Source organism: Dipodomys spectabilis, unplaced genomic scaffold, assembly GCF_019054845.1.
Source record: "Dipodomys spectabilis isolate Male_0828 unplaced genomic scaffold, ASM1905484v1 ptg000039l, whole genome shotgun sequence".
NCBI classification, from domain to species: Eukaryota; Metazoa; Chordata; class Mammalia; order Rodentia; family Heteromyidae; genus Dipodomys; species Dipodomys spectabilis.
In genome coordinates, this window is record NW_024870716.1 from 8,473,282 (window position 1) to 8,495,670 (window position 22,389).

At 36.2% G+C, this 22,389-nt stretch overlaps 1 protein-coding gene across 1 annotated transcript in view; it reads left to right on the forward strand.

The window, feature by feature from the left end:
• Slc2a13 (solute carrier family 2 member 13) overlaps positions 1–22,389 on the forward strand; it is a 343,464-nt gene that overhangs the window by 151,463 nt on the left and 169,612 nt on the right. The window contains exon 4 of the mRNA XM_042677720.1: positions 11,455–11,563. Within this exon, the coding sequence (XP_042533654.1) occupies positions 11,455–11,563 (109 nt within the window). The remainder of the gene's footprint in view (positions 1–11,454; positions 11,564–22,389) is intronic.

A 22,389-nucleotide genomic window follows, 5' to 3' on the forward strand; every position in this document is an offset into this window, starting at 1 on the left:
GGCATGAGCCACTAGCACCTAACTTTATTGTATTTTTTAATTATATTTACTATGATTTTTACTTTTGGTAGTTTTATCCCTGGTACCAATCACATGTAAAGCCAAATAAAGTATTATCATGATTAAGTTTTTACTTTAATTCTCAATAGTGTTTGTTAAATGCCATAAGGTTAAAAAAAAACAGGGGGGGGATATGCTTGGTAATAGAATATTGTTCAAATAGTCACACAAAATTCAGATATCCATATAGTTTTTTAACTGAGCTACTAATTATGTTTAGAAGCATAATTGGTATATCTCAACAATATTGTGATCTAATAGAGATAGATATATGACTACTCAATTTCTTGGGAGTTTACATGTGATTAAAATGAAAGCAAGGGAACAATTCTGGTTTATAGTGGTTATAGGAATTGTCTGGTGGCATATTGGCTGGAATTGTGATTAATTAGAGAGCCTGTAGTACAGGTCTTATTGATTTATTCACCCAGTGCTTTGTAGTAATTGGGGCAAGAACATTCTGTTCACTAAAAGTGAAAGAAATAGTGAGATAAGTTCCAAATCTAGTTATTTTTCCCGTTAATGAAGCTATTTGAAAATTGTTTGAGGAATCTTAAAAATGAAAGGCTGTTTATCAGCTTGCAGAGAAGGAAACCTATGTTTTTTTGTTTTGTTTTGTTTTGTTTTTGCCAGTCCTGGGGCCTGAACTCAGGGCCTGGGCACTGTCCCTGAGCTCTTTTGTTTTAGGCTAGCACTCTACCACTTGAGCCACAGTGCCACTCCCGGCTTTTTCTGTTTATATGGTACTGAGGAATCGAACCCAGGGCTTCATGCATGTTAGGCAAGCACTCTACCATTAAGCCATATTCCCAGCCTTGGCCTATGTAATTTTTTGAGACAGGTTCTCAGTACATATCCCACCATGCCGAGTTTAACCTCTGTGATTAATTGAAGATTTCTTTTATAAAACTATTTTGTAGCCACCTTTGAAGACATTTTACTAGACAGCTGACAATCAAATAATAACTTCAGTGTTTTATTGGGATATTTTTAACATGCATTATGGCTTTTGCCAGCAACATGCATGTTCCTATGAACTATAATTTATCATAAGTGTCTTGCTTGCTTGCTGTGTCTTGGTTTCTCTCAGATAGACACAAAGTAGCTAACTTGAATTCAATCTTAGGTCTCTCTGATTGGGAGAAATCATATCATTCCACATTGCTTATCATGTAGCCTTTAGTAGATGCAAGTCATACATATTTTTCCTAACATGTAATATCCATTGGGTGGGTGTTGTTACCTATTCAGGTTTCATAAAATATTGAGAATGACAACATAATGCCAGAGTATTAGCAAGCAGAGAGCACCTAGCGTTTCACTTACAAATCACCTTGTCCACAGAAAATGTTCAAAATATAGTTATTTAAGAAAAGGATTCTTCAGGCTGGGAAGGTGGCTCAGTGGTAGAGCGCTTGCCTTGCATGCATGAGGCCTTGGGTTCCATTCCTCAGCACCACATAAGCAAAAAGAAAAAAACGCCAGAAGTGGCGCTGTGGCTCAAGTGGTAGAGCGCTAGCCTGGCTGAAGAGCTGAGGGACAGCGCCCAGGCCCAGAGTTCAGGCCCCATGACTGCAATCAAAAAAAAAAGAAAAGAAAAGAAAAGGATTCTTGAATTTCTTCAAAAAGATTTTCTGAGCAGTAATTTTGTGTGGGGAGAGTGTATACTCCTCCTCCTTAGGAACACACCATCCCTCTTCACGCCTCCCTCTACCTATGATCTAATGAAATTTGGGATTTTCTTATTTAAAACTTGCTCAGCTGATTGGAGGAGTTTTATGACTGCTTCATTTATGCAAATACCTTTGGCAAAATAAATAACTTCAAATTTAGGAGCTTTGGGCAGTAACAATAATGTTTTTGAAAACATTATTACAATAGTATTGAGACCTGTCATCATCTATCCTTATAAACAGAAAAAAAAATGATCTTCATATTAACAACTTGCAAGAATAATGACTACATTAACATAGTCCTTGTACACAAGCCCTAATGTACCATGATCAGCTCAGAACCACACATCTGTAGACAGCTAGCCCATCACAGCATCTTGGCAAATTGATTGTCTTGGAGGATTTCAGAATGTATTGGTATGCCAGACTGTGAAGGAATGATTGGACCACATGGGGTTGAATTTATCAATAGCAGCAGTCCATTCTTCCAAACAGCACATGTGCCAAGCACCAGCTTGTAATCACAAACATCATCTGCTGCATATTGAAGAGGAAAACAGCATGGGTGTGTTCAGGATCTTAGTCGTGGTTTATAATTAATCACAACATTGTTTAGCAACTTGGAGTGCACTCAGATGACTTCATCCATGAGTTCTCCACCACCAGATTTGCTCTGGTATGTCTTCCTCCCTCCCTCCCTCCCTCTTTTCCTCCCTTATATTCCTTATATTCATTGAGCCAATATTTATTTAATGCCTTCTATTTGCATGATCTTGGATTGAATAAAATGAAGGGAAGAAAAGGACACCAACAAAATTCAATATAGAGGAGAGATCAGGTACATAGTCACCAAAACAAACTAGGAGTAAGAATATAGGAAATGTCCACCCACCTAAAACCTGAAGAATAGAATACCAGGCAGAAGGAACTTGAGAAAAGACAGAGTTGTAAAACATATGGCACTTCTTTGGGAAAAACACATCATCCAATGATGAATGTAGCATTGCTTGATTCAGGGAAATAGTGTGAAATAAATTTTGAAAGATAGCCTGGGGCAACAGGGTGTCCCTCATGAAATAGTCTTATCAAGGTCTGATTAAGAGCAGATAAGAGAAGTAGTTAGTGTTAGGTGTTCATAAGATAGGGTGATAGCAATATGGAGAGATGCAGAGCAGTGATCAGAGATGTAGGGATCATATATGAAGCTTATTATTGAATAGATAGTAAATCAGGATCATCATCATCTCTAACCCTCATAGTGGGCAGCATTAGCACTAACTCCTTTTTACTGAAATGGAGGTGGAGCATAAAGGGGTTAGAATGAGCACTGTCTATGAATGCTTCCTTCCTCTCCTGTGTACTGTTTACTGTGGAGATAGACAAGCTCCCAGCCTCAGCAGCAGAGAGCTGGGAGGCTGAAAGAGTGCAGGTGCAGAGCACCTTTTGACATTTTGGGGAAGAAATTAGACACACACATTAGTTCTAATTAAAACGTCACGATTTATTAGGTACAGGAAAGTAGGAAAAGAAAAGAGTCAAAAGCTACAATTGAGTTACTTTTGAGATTTGATAATGCAGGATAAGAAGAAGTCTGAGGTGAGAGTGATAGCTTTCATTTTGTGTGTATTTGGTCTGGGGCCCTTGTGGGTTCTCCCAGAGCCTTAATGCCGTGATAATACACACATAGCTCTGAGAGCAATGAAGCCATGGCAATACAGCTTGTTTTATCTTCCTCATTTTCAATATTACTAGCTCCTCAAGGACAGGCCCACCTGTCCTTGTTTCTGTGAAGTAGACTTAAAGGAGTAGACTTAAGGTAGGTTTTTCAGGTATAGTACACGGGATAAGGAATACTCAGAGAGGCAGGAAAAATGTTAGAAAAGAATGGAAGCTCAAGGAATGTGTGACAAATTGAATAAAGTATGATAATCCAGGGGACAAGTCAATAGTGTAGCTCTTTTTTGAACAAGTAACATATTGTTTAACAAAATGAATTCAGGAAGGTTAAACATGTTTTGTCAGAGGGAGGTGAGGCTCAAGGTCAGGAGGACAGACTGAAGGGAGGAAGAGTTGGAAAATATAATCTTAATATTCAATGTACATATGTGAACGTGGAACTAGGGGATGGATGGGATTGGAAGAGATGGGTGAGAACAATGGAAGGAGTGATATTGATCAAAATGCATTGTTATCATAAACTTACATGTTGGATTGAAATCCGTTTGTCTAACTACTTAAAGATCATAAAAATTAAAACAGATTTTAAAAAGGCAAATTTAATAAAAGGATGAAACTAAAAAACAAGAAGTGTTGCTATGGCTCAAGTGGTAGAGCACTGGCCTTGAGCTGAAGAGCTCAGGGACAGTGCCCAAGCAGAGTTTGAGCCCCACAACCAACAAAAAAAAAAAAAAGAAGAAGGAAGGAAAGAAGGAAGCAAGCAAGCAAGGAAGGAAGGAAGCAAGCAAGGAAGGAAGCAAGGAAGGAAAAACAATACATATGCAGTCTTACATGGTAAGACTTAGAATAACAAATAAAAAAAGGTTCAGAGAGCTGATGAGCTATTGAGATGTTAGATAATCCTCTAAGATTTGAATAGATGTTTAATACGCAGCTATAATGATAAGGTAATTTAAAAATATGCTGAGTAGTAGCTGGATACCAGGATTTAAAAGGAAGACTGTCATGTGCCTATTGATTCTTTTTAAAGTTTTTATTTATGGGGCTGGGAAGGTGGCTCAGTGGTAGAGTGCTTGCCTTGCATGCATGAGGCCCTAGATTCGATTCCTCAGCACCACATAAGCAGAAAAAGCTAGAAGTGGCTGAAGCACTGGGGGACAGCGCCCAGGCCCAGAGTTTAGCCCCCATGACCGACAGAAAAAAAATTATTTTTTTTTTTATATTTAAAGAGACTATCCAAAAACTCACAGTGCCAGCCTCTTCTACTTTGATCCCTGCAAAATATAGACCCAAAGGCACCTACCCTTCTATCTATCTTTTAAAATGTGTTTATTGTAACAGTGATGTACAGAGTACATTTCTTTTTTTAACAATGTCACTCCTTCCCTCACTGTCACCCAGTTTTTCCCTCTCATCCCCACCCACAAGTTATATAGCTCATTTTCAATGTAGTGTCTAGTATCACTGCTGCATTTGTTTACCCTTTGTCCCACCATTTCTGTGCCCCCCATACTCTCCCAAAGAAATAAATAAGGCAAAAGGAAATGAAAACAGAAACAGAAACAAAGGAAAAAGTCCCACTTGTTTCCATTTCCTGGAGTTTATTTCAGTGAATATTATTTTATATGGTCAGATGTACTTAGCTCTTGTGCTTTAGTGATCTTCTTCTAAGAATACCTTCCTTTGGTCTCTGTGTGAATGCCTAGAGACATGTATAACTTATTATATCCCAGTGTATTTTTCTTTTTCTTTTTTTAACCACCCAGTGTGTTAACATTCTAGTTAACTACAAATGAGGGAAACCATGCAGCCTGTGTTTCTTTGGATCTGGCTTACTTTGCTCAATATATATATTTCCAAGTCTTTCCATTTCCTGACAAATGATACAATATCATTCTTTTTGATGGATATGTAGAATTCCATTGTGTATATATAATGCATTTTCTTTTTTAATTTAATTGTAAGGGTGATCTACAGAGCGATTAACAGTTACATAAGTAAGGTAATGAGTACATTTCTTGTCAAATGTTGTTACCCTCTCCCTTGTTTTCTTCCACTTTCCCTCCCCCTACTATACCTACCCCAAGTTGTAAAGTTCATTTCCAACATAGTGTCTTGTGAGTATCACTGTTATATTCATTTGTGCATTTTCTTACTATTTTGTTTCTCCTCTTTCCTTCCTCAAATCAGATAAATGTATATATAAGACACAGGGTACCAAAATATAAAAACAGTGACAGCAGGGGATAAACCAAAGAGGGGGAAAACGTGAAAGAAAAAAATAATTTTACAAAGTACATTTAAAAAAACCTTGTTTCCATCTTGGAGTTCATTTTGATGAGCATCATTTTATATGGTCATATGTACATAGCTCTTGAGCTATTGTGATCCTCTGCAAGGACTATCCTAGACATAGGCTAGCTAATTATTACAAAAGAAGGAAAGTATGGAGTCTATGTTTTTTTGGGTCTGGCTTCACTTAATATGATTTTTTCCAAGTCTTTCTGTTTCCTTATAAATGGAGCAATGTTATGTTTTCTGATGATGCATAGAATTCTATTGTGTATATATACCACATTTTCTTGATCCATTCATCTACTGAGGGGCATCTGTGTTGGCTCCATATCTTAGCTATGGTCTACAATGCTGCAATGAACATGTGCTGGTAGCTATACAGTGTGGCTTTGTTTGTGGCCTATTGGATAATGTCTTTTGAGGAGCCTCCATACTGCTTACCATAGAGGTTGAACATATTTACAGTTTACATTCCTATCAACAGTGTAGTAAGAGTTCCTTCAACCCTCTAGCATTTTTTGAGAACTCATGTTTTTAATCTTTGTAAAGCCTATTGATGTTTTGATGTCACTGTGTCCTTGCCTTCTGTGTTTCTGAAGGCCTACAGGATGTGAGAATGGCCTCTATTAGCTGCCTTCCAAAGGGATCATGATGTTGAAGAAACCTTGCTGAGCTTTATTGCAGTCCAGTCTAAGGGCTCTAAATTGGAGAGTGGGGAGAATAATGTTTGAAGCTGAGCAGTGATTACAGGTTCCCAAGAAGACACTTGCTTTTCTGCTGGGGAAATCTATACTTGTAATGAAGATATCTATACTTGTAAGGAAGAATTTACTCTGCAAATTCTGCAGTTTTCACTTTCTAATTTATTAATCACAAAATGTTCTTATTTTATTTTTTGCATTGTGTGTGTATGTGTGTGAGAGAGAGAGAGAAAGAAAGAGAAGGGGGAAGAGGGAGAAGAAGCTAATTTATAAAGATGAGGTTTCCCTAACTTTTCCCCTGGCTGGCCTTAAACAACAATCCTCCCAGTTTTTCCCTGCAGTGTAGATGAGATTATAGGCTTAGCCTGTCACATGTTTTTGTTGTTGTTGTTGTTTTGTTTTAGATTAGTGTTGAGGTTATTATTATAAAATTTACTCTGTTGTACTTTTACCTCCATTTCATAAATTTTACATGCTATATTTCCATTTATTCTCTTATTTTTTTCTAATTTCCATTATTTCTTAGATCCTTAGAAGTGTTCTATTTGATTCCAGTCTAGGCATTTTGGAGTTATTTTTTAGTTATTGGTTCCAGTGTAAATGTCATTGTTTCTTTTTGAGTCCTGTACTTACTACTCACGTAGTCCAGGCTGATCCTGCCTCAGCCTCTTGTGTGCTGGAATTCCCAATTGCAGGCATGCACTACCAAGCCCAGAAAGGGAAAATGTTGTCTGTGTGTTTGTTAATTCTTTTAAACTGATCCTTGACTATATTTAGCTTCGGTAAATATTCTAAGACATTGATTGTACATTTATTCTTGAAGAATGTGCATCCAATACTTTTCTAGTGCAGTACAGTTTAGAAGTCAATTACCCGGCCACAGTTGTTGACACTGTTGTTGAAGTTTCTGATCCATGTCAGTTTCTGGACTATTTGTACTATCAATTGTTGGGTGATGAAACAGCAGGGTATAATTGTGGGTCTTTCTGTTTCCCCTAGGAATTTTGTCTGGGCTTAAGTATTTTCAAAATCTTAATATGCACATAAACAGGATTGTCATGTTCTCTTGAAGAACTGATTATCATTACAAATTGTGTTATTCCCTTTTTCAAGCCTGACAATATTTCAGTGTATGTTGGATGTTACACATTTTATCTTATTATTAAGCTTTGTTCTGGCATGTATCTCAGTCACTTGGAAGCAGGTGAGGCTTGCTTTCTAGTTATTTTCAACACTGCCTAAACAGTGTTTAATCTACAACTAAATCTGCATGATTGCTAAGGTAAATTCCTTCTGAATACTCTTTCTTTATGCTCCCAGGTTTTCACTTTGGTGGTGCAACAGGCACTGTCTCAGCCCTGGGTAAATTCCTAGAATGGTTTTCCTAGCTCTGTTCTGTGGCTCTCTCTCCACTGTTTGGGTAGATTCCACTGAGTAGTGCTCATGAGAATACTCAAAGGAATCTCTTTTCTGAAGAGTCCCAGTCTCTCTCTCTGAATCTCAGTTTTCCTTATTCCTCTTTCTGTGTCCAATCTTAGCTGTACCTTTCCAACTCAAGACTACTAGATCAGGTCAGTCTACCTCTCTTCCTTGTCTGCAGCCTAGAATCTCTTTTTTATTAAACTAAATCTGTTTCTTAGCAGTGACGTGGGAGAAAATGAGAGAGGGAGTAATACCATTCAAAAGGAAATGTACTCATTACCTTCTTATGTAACTGTAATCCCTCTGTACATCACCATTAGAATAAATTTTTTAATGTGTTTCTTGCATCTCAAGGGTCACTGCTCATGCTTGTTATCTAGACTAATAAGAAGTATTGTTTCACATAATTTTTCTGTTTTTCTTGTTGAGGGTACTGGGGTTTGGCTTTTTTGCTCAAGCCTACCCCTCTACCACTTGAGCTGCATCTCCACTTCTGGCTTTTTGCCCATTAATTGGGCATATGTGTCTCACAATCTTTCCTGACTGGGCCGGCTTTGAGTCATGATCCTTAGATCTTCAGCCTCGTGATTTACTGGCATAAGCATCAGAGCCTGGCTTCTAGTGCATTTTAAGAGTCTTCTTGAAGAGCCTTTGGGAAGCCAGCTCACATTAGCCCTGAAAGAGTGCCTGTAGGACCCTCTCCTCCTTCCCCCGCCAAGAAAGTGACTAAATGACTGAGTAGCACAGGGTGTTGAGAATGAAGGGAAGGACTCCACACTGATGTTCTGATTCCATTGCTTTACTGTAGGTGACATTTGGGATGTTTAACTTCTAATTTAGGTTGGTTGGAGAGTTTGGTTTTTTATTGTGTGGACAAAACTTCCTATGTTTCAAAGACACAGATGTTTTAAAGAAAATTTAAGGTGAAGTTTTCATATATATATATATATATATATATAAACGATTTTAAATTGCAACAGCAAAAGAAACTAAGTAGAGCTTGACATTTAAATTTTTTCCTTACAAATTAACATTCAGACAATTAATACATCTGATTTTTCCTTGTTCCTTTTAGCATCTGTGATATAAAGATTAATGATAGTTTTTATTTTTAAGTCAACCTTCCTGTCTTATTAAGCAAGGCTTATGACTTTAAGGAAAAGAATTTAAAAAATGTTTATACATAATCAGATGTGCAACTGCTTTGAATGAAATTTTCCTTTAAAATTCTAGTCTATTAAAATAAGTCACATTGTTTACTATTATAAATTAGTCCAAACCAAAAGAAAAAAATCCAGGGTTTAAAAAAATTAGAAAGTAGATATGCAATAGTTCTTCATAATAAAGCAACTCAGATTTTGAACCTAATTTGTCATAATTTTATCTTTGTTTTTCTGCCCTCCAAAATCCCTATGACTTTATCTTTTAATTATCTGATGAAACAATTCAATGGTGAAAGTAGATGCAGCTCTCTAAAGATTATAATAAATTTCTTGCAGAATGAAAAGGCCAGTTTCTCATCTATAGAGGTTATTAGTTGTTGGTTTAGTTATCATTTAAAAATACCTTCCATGGTACACAAGGTAAAAGATTTTCTATCTTATCTCTATCTATGTATCCATCTATCTAAAACTAAGTGTGTGTGTGTGTGTGTGTGTGTGTACATACATACCAGGCTTTGAACTCAGCTTGGTGCTCTTGCAAAATTTCTTGCTTACAGCTGGTACCCTACTACTTGAGTTTTTGCCTCCAGTCCAACATGTTGCTAGTTAACTGGAGGTGGAATCTTGAGCACTTTTCTGCCCAGGCTGTCTGTGAACTATAATCCTCTAGATCCCAGTCTTTTGAGTAACTTTTATTATAAGCTTGATCCACTAGCTCCCAGCAGTATTTTTATTTGAAAGTTTTGGTTTCTGGGATCAGGCAGAAGTTTGCATGATTCTGTGTGCATTCCTTCTAATGTGGCTTATTAGGAAGTACCTGGATTCGTACATGAGCCTGCTCTTTCAGGCAACTGTTTCTGTTACAGTTAAGCATTGTTATAGGAAAGCCATCAGCTTATTCCTGTCTCATACAACCTTTCTGATTATTTGCCTTTATGGGGCGTACATGAATCTAGGGCAATTTAATACTTATGGTACTCTAAACCTTCTTTCTGATTCTGTTGTCATTTTACTTAGTTTTGAATGGCCAAAAATGATTCTCTAACTTGTGGTCTGTCTTGCCATTTGGAGATGAAAATATTTGCAATAAGTCAAGCTTGTGATTGTAGTAACAACCATGGAGAGACAATATTCTCAGTTTTATAATGTTCAGTTCTAATGAATTCTCAGGCTTGACATTCAGTAGTAACATTTTTCGCTGAGACAACAATCTATTCTATTACATTTTTGTGAACCACAATATTAGATGTGCAGAAAAATTTCTGAAATAGTGTAACTTTTTTGAATTGCAATTTTTTTGACTTAGGTTGGAGAAACAATGCACTGTCTCCAGGAAAAAAATGCATCTTATCAATTGGCATTGTGGTGATCATGGGCCATTTTCCCTAATAACAGAGATACTTTAGATTCTAGTAGTGGACCACAGCCCCACAGAGACACCAGATAAAATGTTATTAGATCTAAACAGGCACTGTATGTGGACCCTTCTAAGAATACAAGGGCCACTTAAATAACTATGCTTCTACAGTGGGCATTAGCTAGATTAGTCATCCTATTGGAAGTGTTGGTGATACAAATGTATAGCACACTAGAATTGCTACAGATCCGTAACTCTCCAGAAGTGCTCCAGATCCACAGCTCTCCAAAACTGCTTCAGATTCATAATACACCAGAGTGAAATATCACCATCAGTATTCCAGAACAGACCCAGACCCACACTGCTCCAGAATGGATCCAAACTCACAGCATTTCAGATCCAGTCTGACATAATGACCAAGAGATCTGTGCCATTTTGAAAACCATGGGTACTTTAAAATGATCACTGAATGCCTCTTAGGGAAGTATTCAAAATCTAAACATGTCCATATGTGTATGTAGACACAAAATAAATATTATTTTTTCTTATTACTTCATCTTTGTAACTTTTACAAATAATAACCAGCATGATTATAATGATAGCTAATATTGAGTCCAAATTCCTTAACGTTAATTAAATAGAATGGAATGAATTTTATTTCCTGTTTGTAGTGCATGCTAATCTTCTGGTTGATTGAAGCAATTCTGCCAATGGTTTTCTAAGTGGTCCCACATAGATAGATTTGAAATAATATGTAATTGCCAACACAGAGGAAGAATGAAAGGAATAATTAATAAATGAAGCTAGAAGGGATTTAAGGAAGAACGATTTTTAAGTTTCGGCTAGGTAGGTCTTCCTTGTACCCATAAACTATTTTAACTTGAATTCTCTCAAGTTGCTATTACAGCGTTTTAAACAACAACAAAAAAAAGTCTGTTTTAGAAAATATACATTGTACCTAGGTTTCAATAAAAAGTATATTGTTCTATTTTAAAATGCTCAGTAAGGTTGATTTCACAGACTTGGGGAAATTTATCCTAATGGGAATAATTACTATGAAAGCTAAAAAATAATAGATGTCTTTTTTTTTCTTTCTTTTAAAAAAGCTGGACCTGTGATCTGCAGAATGCTGAGCTATCCCCCAACTCGCCGAGCTTTAATTGTGGGTTGTGGCCTTCAAATGTTCCAACAGCTCTCAGGCATTAACACCATCATGTATGTATTTCTTTCTGGCCTTTTATCAAAAATATTGTAAAAGGATTAATTTACATGGAGAAAACAATAGGAATCTTAGTGATTTGTTATTGTTGAATGATTAGAAGTCTTCTTCGGTGATATACCCCAGGATGTTTACAATCCTATTGTTTGTAACTGAGGAAGAGTAATTTATTGCATTGGTTAGATTGTTGGTTTTGTTTGAAATAATTTGTCTTATTTCATCCAGTACTTCTGTATATTATGAACTAATATGTCATTTTTATGAACCATCTCTCAGTAGTGGTTAGAAGGAAGTCATTGGGCATTGTCAGAAATTATGGCAATCTGGTAGAAGGGATGGAGAAGACAAAAATAGTCTGGTACTTCCTAGTTTCCAGAGTAACCATGAAAGTTTTGTCTGTAATGAGGGTAGAGTATAATCGTGCTTTGTTCACTTAAAGTAAGCCTATTTTGTACTAGATACACAATTACTAGGATAGAATGTAGACCTGGTCTCTGGTCTTAACATCTGTAGGTCCTGGGAGGAAACACATTATATAAACTCAGTTAAATATAGAATTTAAAATTGTGAGATCAGTCTACAGGATCTCTGTATCCCTACAGAGTAGATTTAAGATCCTAGATAAAAGAAGGCAGAGTAGAGGTTATTAGATTTTGTTTTCTTTCCTTTTTTTTCCTCTCCTCAAGTTATTGTTTTTTCCTCCTCTGCCTCTGTAACCAGAAGAGAGTTGCCGGATTTCATTGTTATTTTATTTCATTTTATTTTCTCCACTGATACTTTAATTTAAAATTTTACTTTATTATCTTTAGTTATACAAATGGGTTTCTATTCAACATAACTATGATTACAGTACATCTAGATCAGTGTCATCCCTCTCCCTGGATGAAAAGCAAAGCCTACTTGTTGTTTAAAATTACTCATAAGAACAATAGAAAGTATATAAAGTTAAAATTTTTCTGGCAAGCCATTTGTATTTGGGATTTCTGACGTTTTCCTTCCAAAATAACTCTATATCGTTAAGTAGTGATCATTTGAGAATAATAATTGGTGGAAATATTTATTACAAAATAAAGATTAGAATCCAATGTCCCATTAGATTATGTCAAGATTTATTAAGGCTTTAACAAGAATGTCAGACCATAATTTCCTAGACTGTATTTTTTAATATTTTTCCCTCCCCCTGCTTCTGTTACTACTTTTTTCCTTGCCTTTCTGAGTTATATGACGTCCCAACTTCTGGCATAATGCCAGGCATGTTGTTTTGTTTTCTTAGTGCGACATATCAGGTTCTGTTCTGAGATGTCACACCCTCCCTCACTGTAGTAACAATATAGATATATAGCAGACCCAGTACTGACTTTTCAAATGATTCTATGCAGTCATAACCTAGTATCAATATTCCAGCTGATCAGCCTGATATGTGTTCTATTTCTGTAAGTACTTAGACATAATTGTTCTACCCTTTTTATTTGAGTATAGACAGTTGAAGCATTTCCAAGTTGAACTACTTAAAACTTACAAGTTTTTAAACATGTAAGCATAGAAAGGGGCTAAGGATGTGGTCAAGTTGTAGAGCTTCTGTCTAGTAAGCTTGAAGCCCCAAGTTCAAGCACCAGTACTGTCCCTACAACAGATAGGAATGAAGAATTTCATAATCTTCCTAAATAGGGATCACAAACAGAGCTAAATCTTGTTGCTACTATGTTCCAAGTTGAAATTATCACCATAGTCAATTTGTGATATCCAGTATAAATTATGATAAGAGGTTTTTCAGTATTTAATGATACTCACTAAATACTAGTAGTTAACAAATTTCTCTAAATCTAGAAACTTTTCACAGAGATCAAGGGATTCAAGAATCCTAATATTCCTTAAGATTTGTGGTAGCCAGTAATAAGCTTTGTTCCTCCTAAGCTTCATGTGTTATTTGTAATATTGTGATAGAGTGTTTGCTTGCTACTGAGTTTTAATGCTGTAAAATAGAAATAATAAAATAAATGATGGTTGAGCATACACTGTGTATGGGATGCAAATATCAGGTCAGTCACCTGAATATGTTATTTGATGTGATGATAGTGTCCAGAAGTTAGGGAGTTAGAAATGCAAATAGTATGATTACTGGGCCAAAAAAAAAAAAAAAACCTGTGGGTGATTCAGAGTACATAATTTCAAACAGAATATAAAACCTCAATATCATCATGAGAGATCATACTACTGCTTATGATAAGACAGGAAATGAATCGTATGGGACTTTCATATGGTACATATCTTGTCCCTCTTGCTCTAGTCTCTATGTGTGCTTTTTGCTCATTTATGCTTAGAATTTAGTATACACTATCAGAAATTTTATTTCTAGTTTAAACTAATCTCTGTATTAGATCTTAAATTTTATAGGTTGTAGTTGGAAATGTTACTGTTTTTCTTAATTTTAAGAGTATAGTTTTGTTAATTTATGATTCTATTTTTATGCTTATTTCATCATTATAATACTATAAAATGTTCTAGCTTTTTCCTTTTTAATCTGAAATCAAGTAGATTGTCCTCTTTATAAGTTGAAATATACAAATTTCACTCTAAAGTCTTTGTACTGAAATAATTTAAAAATAATTTTATTACTATTACATCTTAGTATTTAAAATATTAATATTAAAATAATATTTAAATTCTATTTCTCCCCCAAAAAGTTCATAAAACGATCATATGGAAAATATTAGATAAGTCACCCTCACAGTTATATATATATCCTAATAACCTATTTAATATCCTATCAAAATCAAGGAATTAGATACCTTTTTGAAATAAGTTTCCTGTTTCGGCACTCTTTGTGTTTGTCTGCATGTATCTGTATGTTAGTTTAAATATCTTCTGAGTAACTTAATTCTTGATATCTCAACCTAGACTTTTCTCATCTGCATTTTGAACAGAGAATTTCTAAATTCTAACAAAAATTACATACTGTGCCAGGAATAGTGGTTTATACCTATAATCTCAGCTACTTGGGAGGTAGAGGCAGGTAGAGCATTACATAAGCAGAAGGTGGTGGCAAAATGCTATCTCAAAAAATAAAATCCAAAAGATTTAAGGGTCGTAACTCAAGTGATCAGTTAGAAAAGTTGCTTAGTATACACAAGGCCATGGGCTTAGTCCTTTGCACTGAATAAAACATATACAGAAGCTACATTTAACTTTGAGGAGAACCAGTTTTCTAATACCTCTGTGATTGCTTAGTAACTTCAAGTATGCGGCTGAATAGATTAAAGATTATTCTCCTCTGGTCACAGAGGAGTAAATCAGATGGAATACCAGCTCTCCAACTATAAAAGATCAGGTGTGGCTGCACTAATAACTGTCACATGTCAGAGTAAAGGGAGGAATGCTGAGATGATGTTTAATGTAATGAAAACTCCCAAGGAACTCTTACTGTGGCCTATTCTGAAATCTAGTTATAGTAGTAGTAATTTTCTGTGTAAGAAAATTTATCTATGATTGCAGTAAATGGAGGTTTCCTACTTTGTCCTAACCATGACCAATATGTATAAGTTCATGTGTGAGTGTGTGTGAGAGAGAGAAATAAGACAAGATGGAAAAGAGGTGATATCTCCAGCCCTATGTGGATTTATTAGCATCTTGGTATCTTGGTTTGTACACATGTGTGATACCAGGGTTTGAACTCAGAATATTACACTTGCTATGCAAGCATTATAAAGGCATTACCCATGCCTTTAACTCTTTTTTGCTTTAGTTATTTATTCAGGTAGAGTCTTACATTTTTGCCCCAGCCAACTTCAGATCAAGATTCTCCTACCCATGTCTCTCCTACCCTGGGGTCACGGTTGTATACCACTAGATGCATCCCTAGTGTCTTGCTTCCTTTAAAATACACACACACACACACACACACACACACACACACACATACACACAACACACACACACATGTTCTAATAAATATATAATGAATCCATCTTGGAAAGGTGGAAAATAGGGTTGTTTTGCCTGGAAATATTAAGTAGTTATGACTAAAGGAGAATACACTTAGGAGTAGAACCCGAGGGCATAACATCTCTGAACATTTAAAATACTATTTATCAAAATGAATTCTAGGAAGAGGAAACATGGTTTTTATTGGTGGTGGTGGTGTTTGTTTTGTTTTGTTCTTTTATCTGTCTTTTAGGGAGCAGCAAAGGAAGGCACAAAAAAAATGGAGGGAGGAAGGGTGAACAAATGTAGTGATGGTATTCAGCAGATACTGTGGAAAATGAACTATGCAAGTTGTAGGTAGGGACAGAAGGGGGAAACTGGGGAAAAATGAAGGAAGGGGTAAGTAACATTGTCTAAAAAGAAATGTACTTATTACCTGACTTAGGAAATGATTACTACTCTGTACAACACCTTAATAATTAAATTACATTAAAAAGACAAAGTAGTTAAATGAATTTCTCTAAGGCCACACAAGAACAAAACAGTAAAGAGAGGGTGATCCAGAATTTTATGCTTTGAATCTGCTTCAAAGAAGCCTGTGAAAGAATACTCTTGCTCTAGGCACTCAGTCTTCTACTTTGTTTTTCTTCACCTGTGCTGACATCCTGGTATAGTTAACAACAGAGTTTTCATGAACCAGGCCTAGAATGCCAACCAGCTACTGGCTACTGTTCTCCCAGAAGTGTAACACATACCTAGGTAGACAAAGTCCAACCTAGGCAGCTAGTTATAGCTGGGCTCAGTCTTCTTCTTTTAAGTCACTCTTCTTTCAGAGTAATGATGCCAGCTTCATCTCTTCTTACCATTTCCTCCCTCCCCTCCCCCACATCTTTAAAAAAAGAAATTAAGTCAAAGTAGGAATGGAGAACAGACAGTGGCTGTGATAGTATGCACACAGATCATTGTCTCCACAGCTGCCCACTTGCATACAGGAAATTTCTTTCTTTAAATCTACAAGAGAGAGCAAAGGCACCTAGAAAATACCTCTTATAAATAGCGATATTATAGCAATATTTATTGAGCATTCAATACCAGTTGCTGGCACTTGACAAGCAGAGGCAGCTTGGCTACATAAAGAATTCACTATGTGAGAACAACAAAGGAAGGGGTAACAACACTCGACAAGAAATGTACTCATTACCTTACTCATGTAACTGTAATCCCTCTCTACATCTTTACAATAAAATACAATTTAAAATAAAGAATTCACTATATGTGAATTCTAGCAAGAAGACCCTGCCTTCAATAAATGGATGAATAAATGATGCTACTCTTGTTTATGTATTAATAAATTTGCACAGATAAAGTAGGAGAAAACAGCAATGCTCTCAACTGTATGCTTGTTATATCATAACCAATATTTTTCTGCTTCACATATGTAAATATATGCTGTCATGATTTTTAAGTATATACTTACATATATAATATGAGATGTGTTAGAGATGGTACTTTAAATCAAGCATGAAATTCATAGTTCTATATATACTTGAGACATAGTCTACAGCTAATTGTGTACAATTTTTTAGTGCATCTGTGTTTTGACTGCTACCTGGCACATGAGATCAGGTGTAGAGTTTTCTATTTGTGGTGACATGTTGGCCCTCAGAAAGTTTCTGATTTTGGAGCAAGTCATTGTAGTTTTTTAAAGTTTTTTTAAGTAAGAGAAGTGTAGCTTGCTGGGCTCTTGTCAGTAATCCTAACTATTCAGGAGGCTGAGATTAGAGGAACAACCTTAGAGACCAGCCTGGGAAAACTCTTATCTCCAGTTAGCCAGCAAAAAGCCAGAAATGAAATTGTGTTTAAATGACAGAATGCCAGCTGTGAGTGAGAAAGGGTGAGATCTTGAGTTCCAGCCTCAGTACACACACACACACACACACACACACAGCATCCTTCTTAAGAATTATAAAGTTCATCAAATTCTTAAGTATTCTCATACCTAGTTGAGCCTCTGTGTGTGTGTGTGTGTGTGTGTGTGTGTGTGTGTGTGTGTGTGTGTGTGTGTGTGTACATGCACATGTGTGATGGTCTTGGGACTGGAGCTCAGGGCCTGGGAACAACCCTGAGCTTCTTTTGCTCAAGGCTAGTGCTTTACCACTTTGAGCCAAAGTTCCACTTCTAGCAATTTGGTAGTTTTTATCGGAGATAAGAATCTCATGGATATTCCTGCCCAGGCTGGCTTCAAACTGCTAACCTTAGATCTGAGCCTATTGAGTAGCTAAGATTATAGGCTTCAGCCACTAGCACCCAGCTACAAGTCGTTTTTTAAATAACCTTGATCTAGACTTCCTAGCCAAGCCAGTCTGGTATTTGAATGAGTCATTTATGTTGTTAATCCTATTTAATTAATTTAATTTTCTAAGTACAGTATTTCTGGATCTGTTCCATTCGCTTATTTTATCATCAACAATTTCTCTTAGTACAAAAAGAAATTACCACACAATCAGGAAGCAAGGCACTTGCAGTCATGGCCAGATGGCAGGAATTGTAGAGAAAAATAATAGTGACAGGAAATAAGAAAAAAGAGTGAGTTTAAAAGTTCTCAAGTTTGAACTGGGCCTGAAGTTGTGATCCCTCTGTGATTCTCATCAGGTGTTGTCAGTGGACCCCAGCACCTCACTACAGTGCTGCATTCCTCTCTTGAGCTCCTTAGTAGGACTCTAGTCAAAGAATTTATTGAAAGACAAAATTCGTAGCTTGCTTGATTATTTCAAGATGAGTATTTTTATCCTGTGTTCATTGGATGAAAGTTTTTGTGTAAGTGGGAATATGTTAGGATTCACTCTTTTGAAAGATTAGTATAATATAATTTGATGAACGTTAACCTCTAACAGTCAGGAAGATTGCTTTCAAGTCTGTCTCCAGCATGGAACTTTGGACATGCAGTTAATTGACTTTAGTCAAATGACCTACAGAGTAAAGTATATGAAATTTTAATGTATGTTTGAATGAGAAAAATAAATGAGTTCCAAGTCAAAGCCAAAACACTTGAAATAGTAATACTTTCAACCTTTCTTTGATGCAAAATTGCAATATTGCAGATAATTCATTCTCATCTTAAAAGAAGTGGTTTTTATTCATTGTAATTTGCAATTTATTGAATGGTTACAGCACAATGGTCATTGTCCTAGATCCTTAGTTTCACATATATTTAGACCAGATATTTATTTCCCAAGACTACTTATGGTTCATAATGCCTCTTCATCCAAATATTCTAGGACCTTTCACCTGAGGTGATTAAACTTTCCTTGGTTTCCATAGTGTTGAAGATGGACTCAGCCCTGTGAACTTCACATCAAGACCCTGAAAAGAATGACTTTGTAATGGAACCATTAGAATGTTCCCAGTCACTTTTTATTTCCCTATGCACATGTTGTGCACTCAGTTTAGGTTCCTTCAAAAGCAGAATCTAAAACAGGTCTGAGCACTTGGTCTGAGTGTTTTGGAGTAATACCAAGAAACACCAGGAAGGGACTAAGAAATGTAGGATAGGGAAGGAAGAAAAGGGAATAAAGTATCCTTTGGTTACCAGATTATCTCAGTAAGTAACTTAAGTGCTGCCAAGTGTTCCAGGATTCCTTGAGCAAACTCTCATACTTACAGTGTTCTCAAGCAGATAAATAGAGGGTCAAGGGAAGTTGAACTAGAAACTGTTGAATTCTGTCGTAAATTTTCACTGCAGCGCAAACTAAGAAAGGAACTAAGAGCATATGTGGCAGGGCCTTAAGATTGGTGAAACTTTAAGGTCTTCAGTTAGGCATGCTAGCTTATGCCTCTTATCTCAAATTCTTGGAAAGCAAATTTGGGGAGGATGACATTTTGAGGCCACCCTGGAAAGATGTTAATAAGACCCCATATCATTTAATAACTTGAGCATGTCATCTCAGCAATCTAGGAGGCCATCAGTCAGAGGATCATCATGGTCTGGTTGGCCGCAACAACAAAGGTCCTATCTAAAAAATAATTGAGGCAAAATAGAGCTGGGAGTAGCTCAAGTAATAGTCCACTTGTCTAGCAAGACTAAAGCCTTAGACCAAATACTAGTATTGCGCCATCTCAAAAAAGAAAAAAAAATCCATGTGTTCAGAATTAAGTTAACACAGACAGGGATTCACTTCCTTACTGCATTTCATAGTTGTAGCAAATTCAGTTCAGTGAAAAAAAATCAGTGATTGTGGGGACTAAACAATAAGATGAGATGTATGATTAAGAAAAAGGTGAGAGTATATTTTCTTGAATATTGTCATTGATTTTCTTTGTGTAATACACATATAATTTTTCTTGGCACAAGAATCTTAAAAATACATGTCAGGTCATAATAGCCCCTCAAAAAATAAAATACCTAGGAAGTAACTTAACCAAAGAAGTGAAGGACCTCTATGATGAAAACTTTAAAAACTTGAAAAAGGAAATCATAACAGAACTTAGAAAGTGGCAAAAACTCCCATTCTCCTGGATTGGAAAGATCAACATTGTGAAAATGGCAATACTTCCCAAGGCTATCTACAAATTCAATGCGATACTGATCAATATTCCAACCTCATTCTTCAAGGAAATAGAAGAGGCAATCCAAAAATTCATATGGAATAATACAAGACCCCGAATAGCAAAAAACAATCCTCAATAGAAATAAAGTGCTGGAAGAATATCAATACCAAATTTCAAACACTACTACAAAGCCATAGTAATCAAAACAGCTTGGTACTGGCACCAAAACAGACCTCAGGACCAATGGAATAGAATTGAAAACCCAGAAATGAACCTACAGACCTATAGCCATCTAATCTTCGATAAGGGAGCTAAAAAAATAGAATGGAAGAAAGACAGCCTTTTCAGTAAATGGTGCTGGCAAAATTGGTTAACTACATGTAGAAAACTAAAGCTAGATCCTTATATATCACCCTGCACTAGAATCAACTCCAAATAGATCAAAGACCTCAGAGTCAAAGCAGACACTCTGAAATCATTACAGGATGAAATAGGAGAAACCCTAGGTCTCCTTGGTGCCGGCCGAAATTTTCTTTTTTTTTTAATTTTTTTTTTTTTACATTTTTTTTCATTGTGAAAATACTATACAGAGGGGTTATAATTACATGGACAAGATAATGAGTACATTTCTTATCAAGCATTGCAGCCTCCTCCTTTGTTTCCCCTTCCCATCCCTTCCCATCCTCCCCCCGCCCCCCCCCCGCCCAATCTTCCCCGCTCCCCCCCACACACAAAAGTTGTAAAGTTCATTTTCAACATAATGACTTGTACATCTCATTGTTGCAATGGGTCCACCTGTATCCCTATTTAAACGATTTGTTTTTCCCCTTCCCCTCCACAAATTATACCGACATCTTAATAGAGACCCAGAAACACAACAAATAAAAGAAACGTTGGACAAATGGGACTGCATGAAATTGCAGAGCTTCTGCAATGCAAAGGACATAGCTAGCAAGATCAATAGAAAGCCCACAGATTGGGAGAAGATCTTCCCTAGCCATACAACAGACAAGGGTCTCATATCTCAAATATACTTAGAACTCAAGAAATTAAATCCCCCAACAACAAATCCTCAAAGAAACAACTGCCTGATTAATAAATGAGCTAAAGACTTAAAGAGAGACTTCTCTGAAGAGGAAATAAGAATGAACAATAGACACATGCAGAAATACTCCTCTAGCCATAAAAGAAATGCAAATCAAAACAACATTGAGATTCCACCTCACCCCAGTTAGAATGGCTATAATCAAGAAACCTATTAACAACAGATACTGGAGGGCATGTGGACAGAAGGAAACCCTACTGCATTGTTGGTAGGAATGTAAACTTGTTCAACCACTTTGGAAAGCAGTATGGAGGTTCCTCAAAAGACTCCAAATAGAGCTCTCCTATGACCCAGGAATCCCACTTTTAGGCATTTTCCCAAATGATCACAATCAAGGCCATACTATTGCAGCATTATTTACCATAGGTAAGATATGGAACCAACCCAGATGCACTTCAGTAGATGAATGGATCAAGAAAATGTGAGATCGATCGATCAATCGATCGATTGATAGATAGATAGATAGATGAATTCTATGCCTCCATCAGAAAGAATGACCCTGCCCCATTTGTTAGGAAATGGAAAGACTTGGAAAAAATATATTAAGTGAAGTAAGCCAGACTCAAAAGAAATATAGGTCTCATGGTTGCCCTTATCTGCAATAACTAGTATATGTCTAGGACAAGCAAAAAAGCTCAAAAGCTATGTATATATGTCCATATAATCTGATGCTAAGCAAAATGAACCCCAAGATAGGGACAGGAGGTTTTTATCTTTGTTGCTGTTCTTCTTAATGTACTTATAATATACTATGTGATTTTTTTTTTGTTTCTTTTATTTATCCTTCCCCCATGGTACAACCCCTGTTGTCACTGTATTTGATTCTAGTTCCCTGCATCTTGTATATACATTTTTCTAATTTGGGGAGGGGAAGGGAAATAAGAAAATGCTGAAATAAGGTACAGGATGACCCAGTGTAATAAGGAGATGTACAAGACACTATTTTGAAAACTAACTTTACAACTTTGCGGGGAGATGGAGAGAAGAGATGGAGGAGTTGGGGAGGTGGGGAGGAAAGTGATAGTAGGGAAAATATAAAGGAGGGTGTAACTATGTTCTATAGGGAAATGGACTCATTACCTTGCTCATGTAACTGTAACCCCTCTCTACAGTATCTTTACAATAAAAAATACATATTAAAAAATTTACCCCATTGTTACTGTATTCAAAGATTCATATGGTATAATTTTTGTTATTGAGAAGTCTTTATTCTACCTAAGGGGACAGACACACAAATAATTCTGTCAC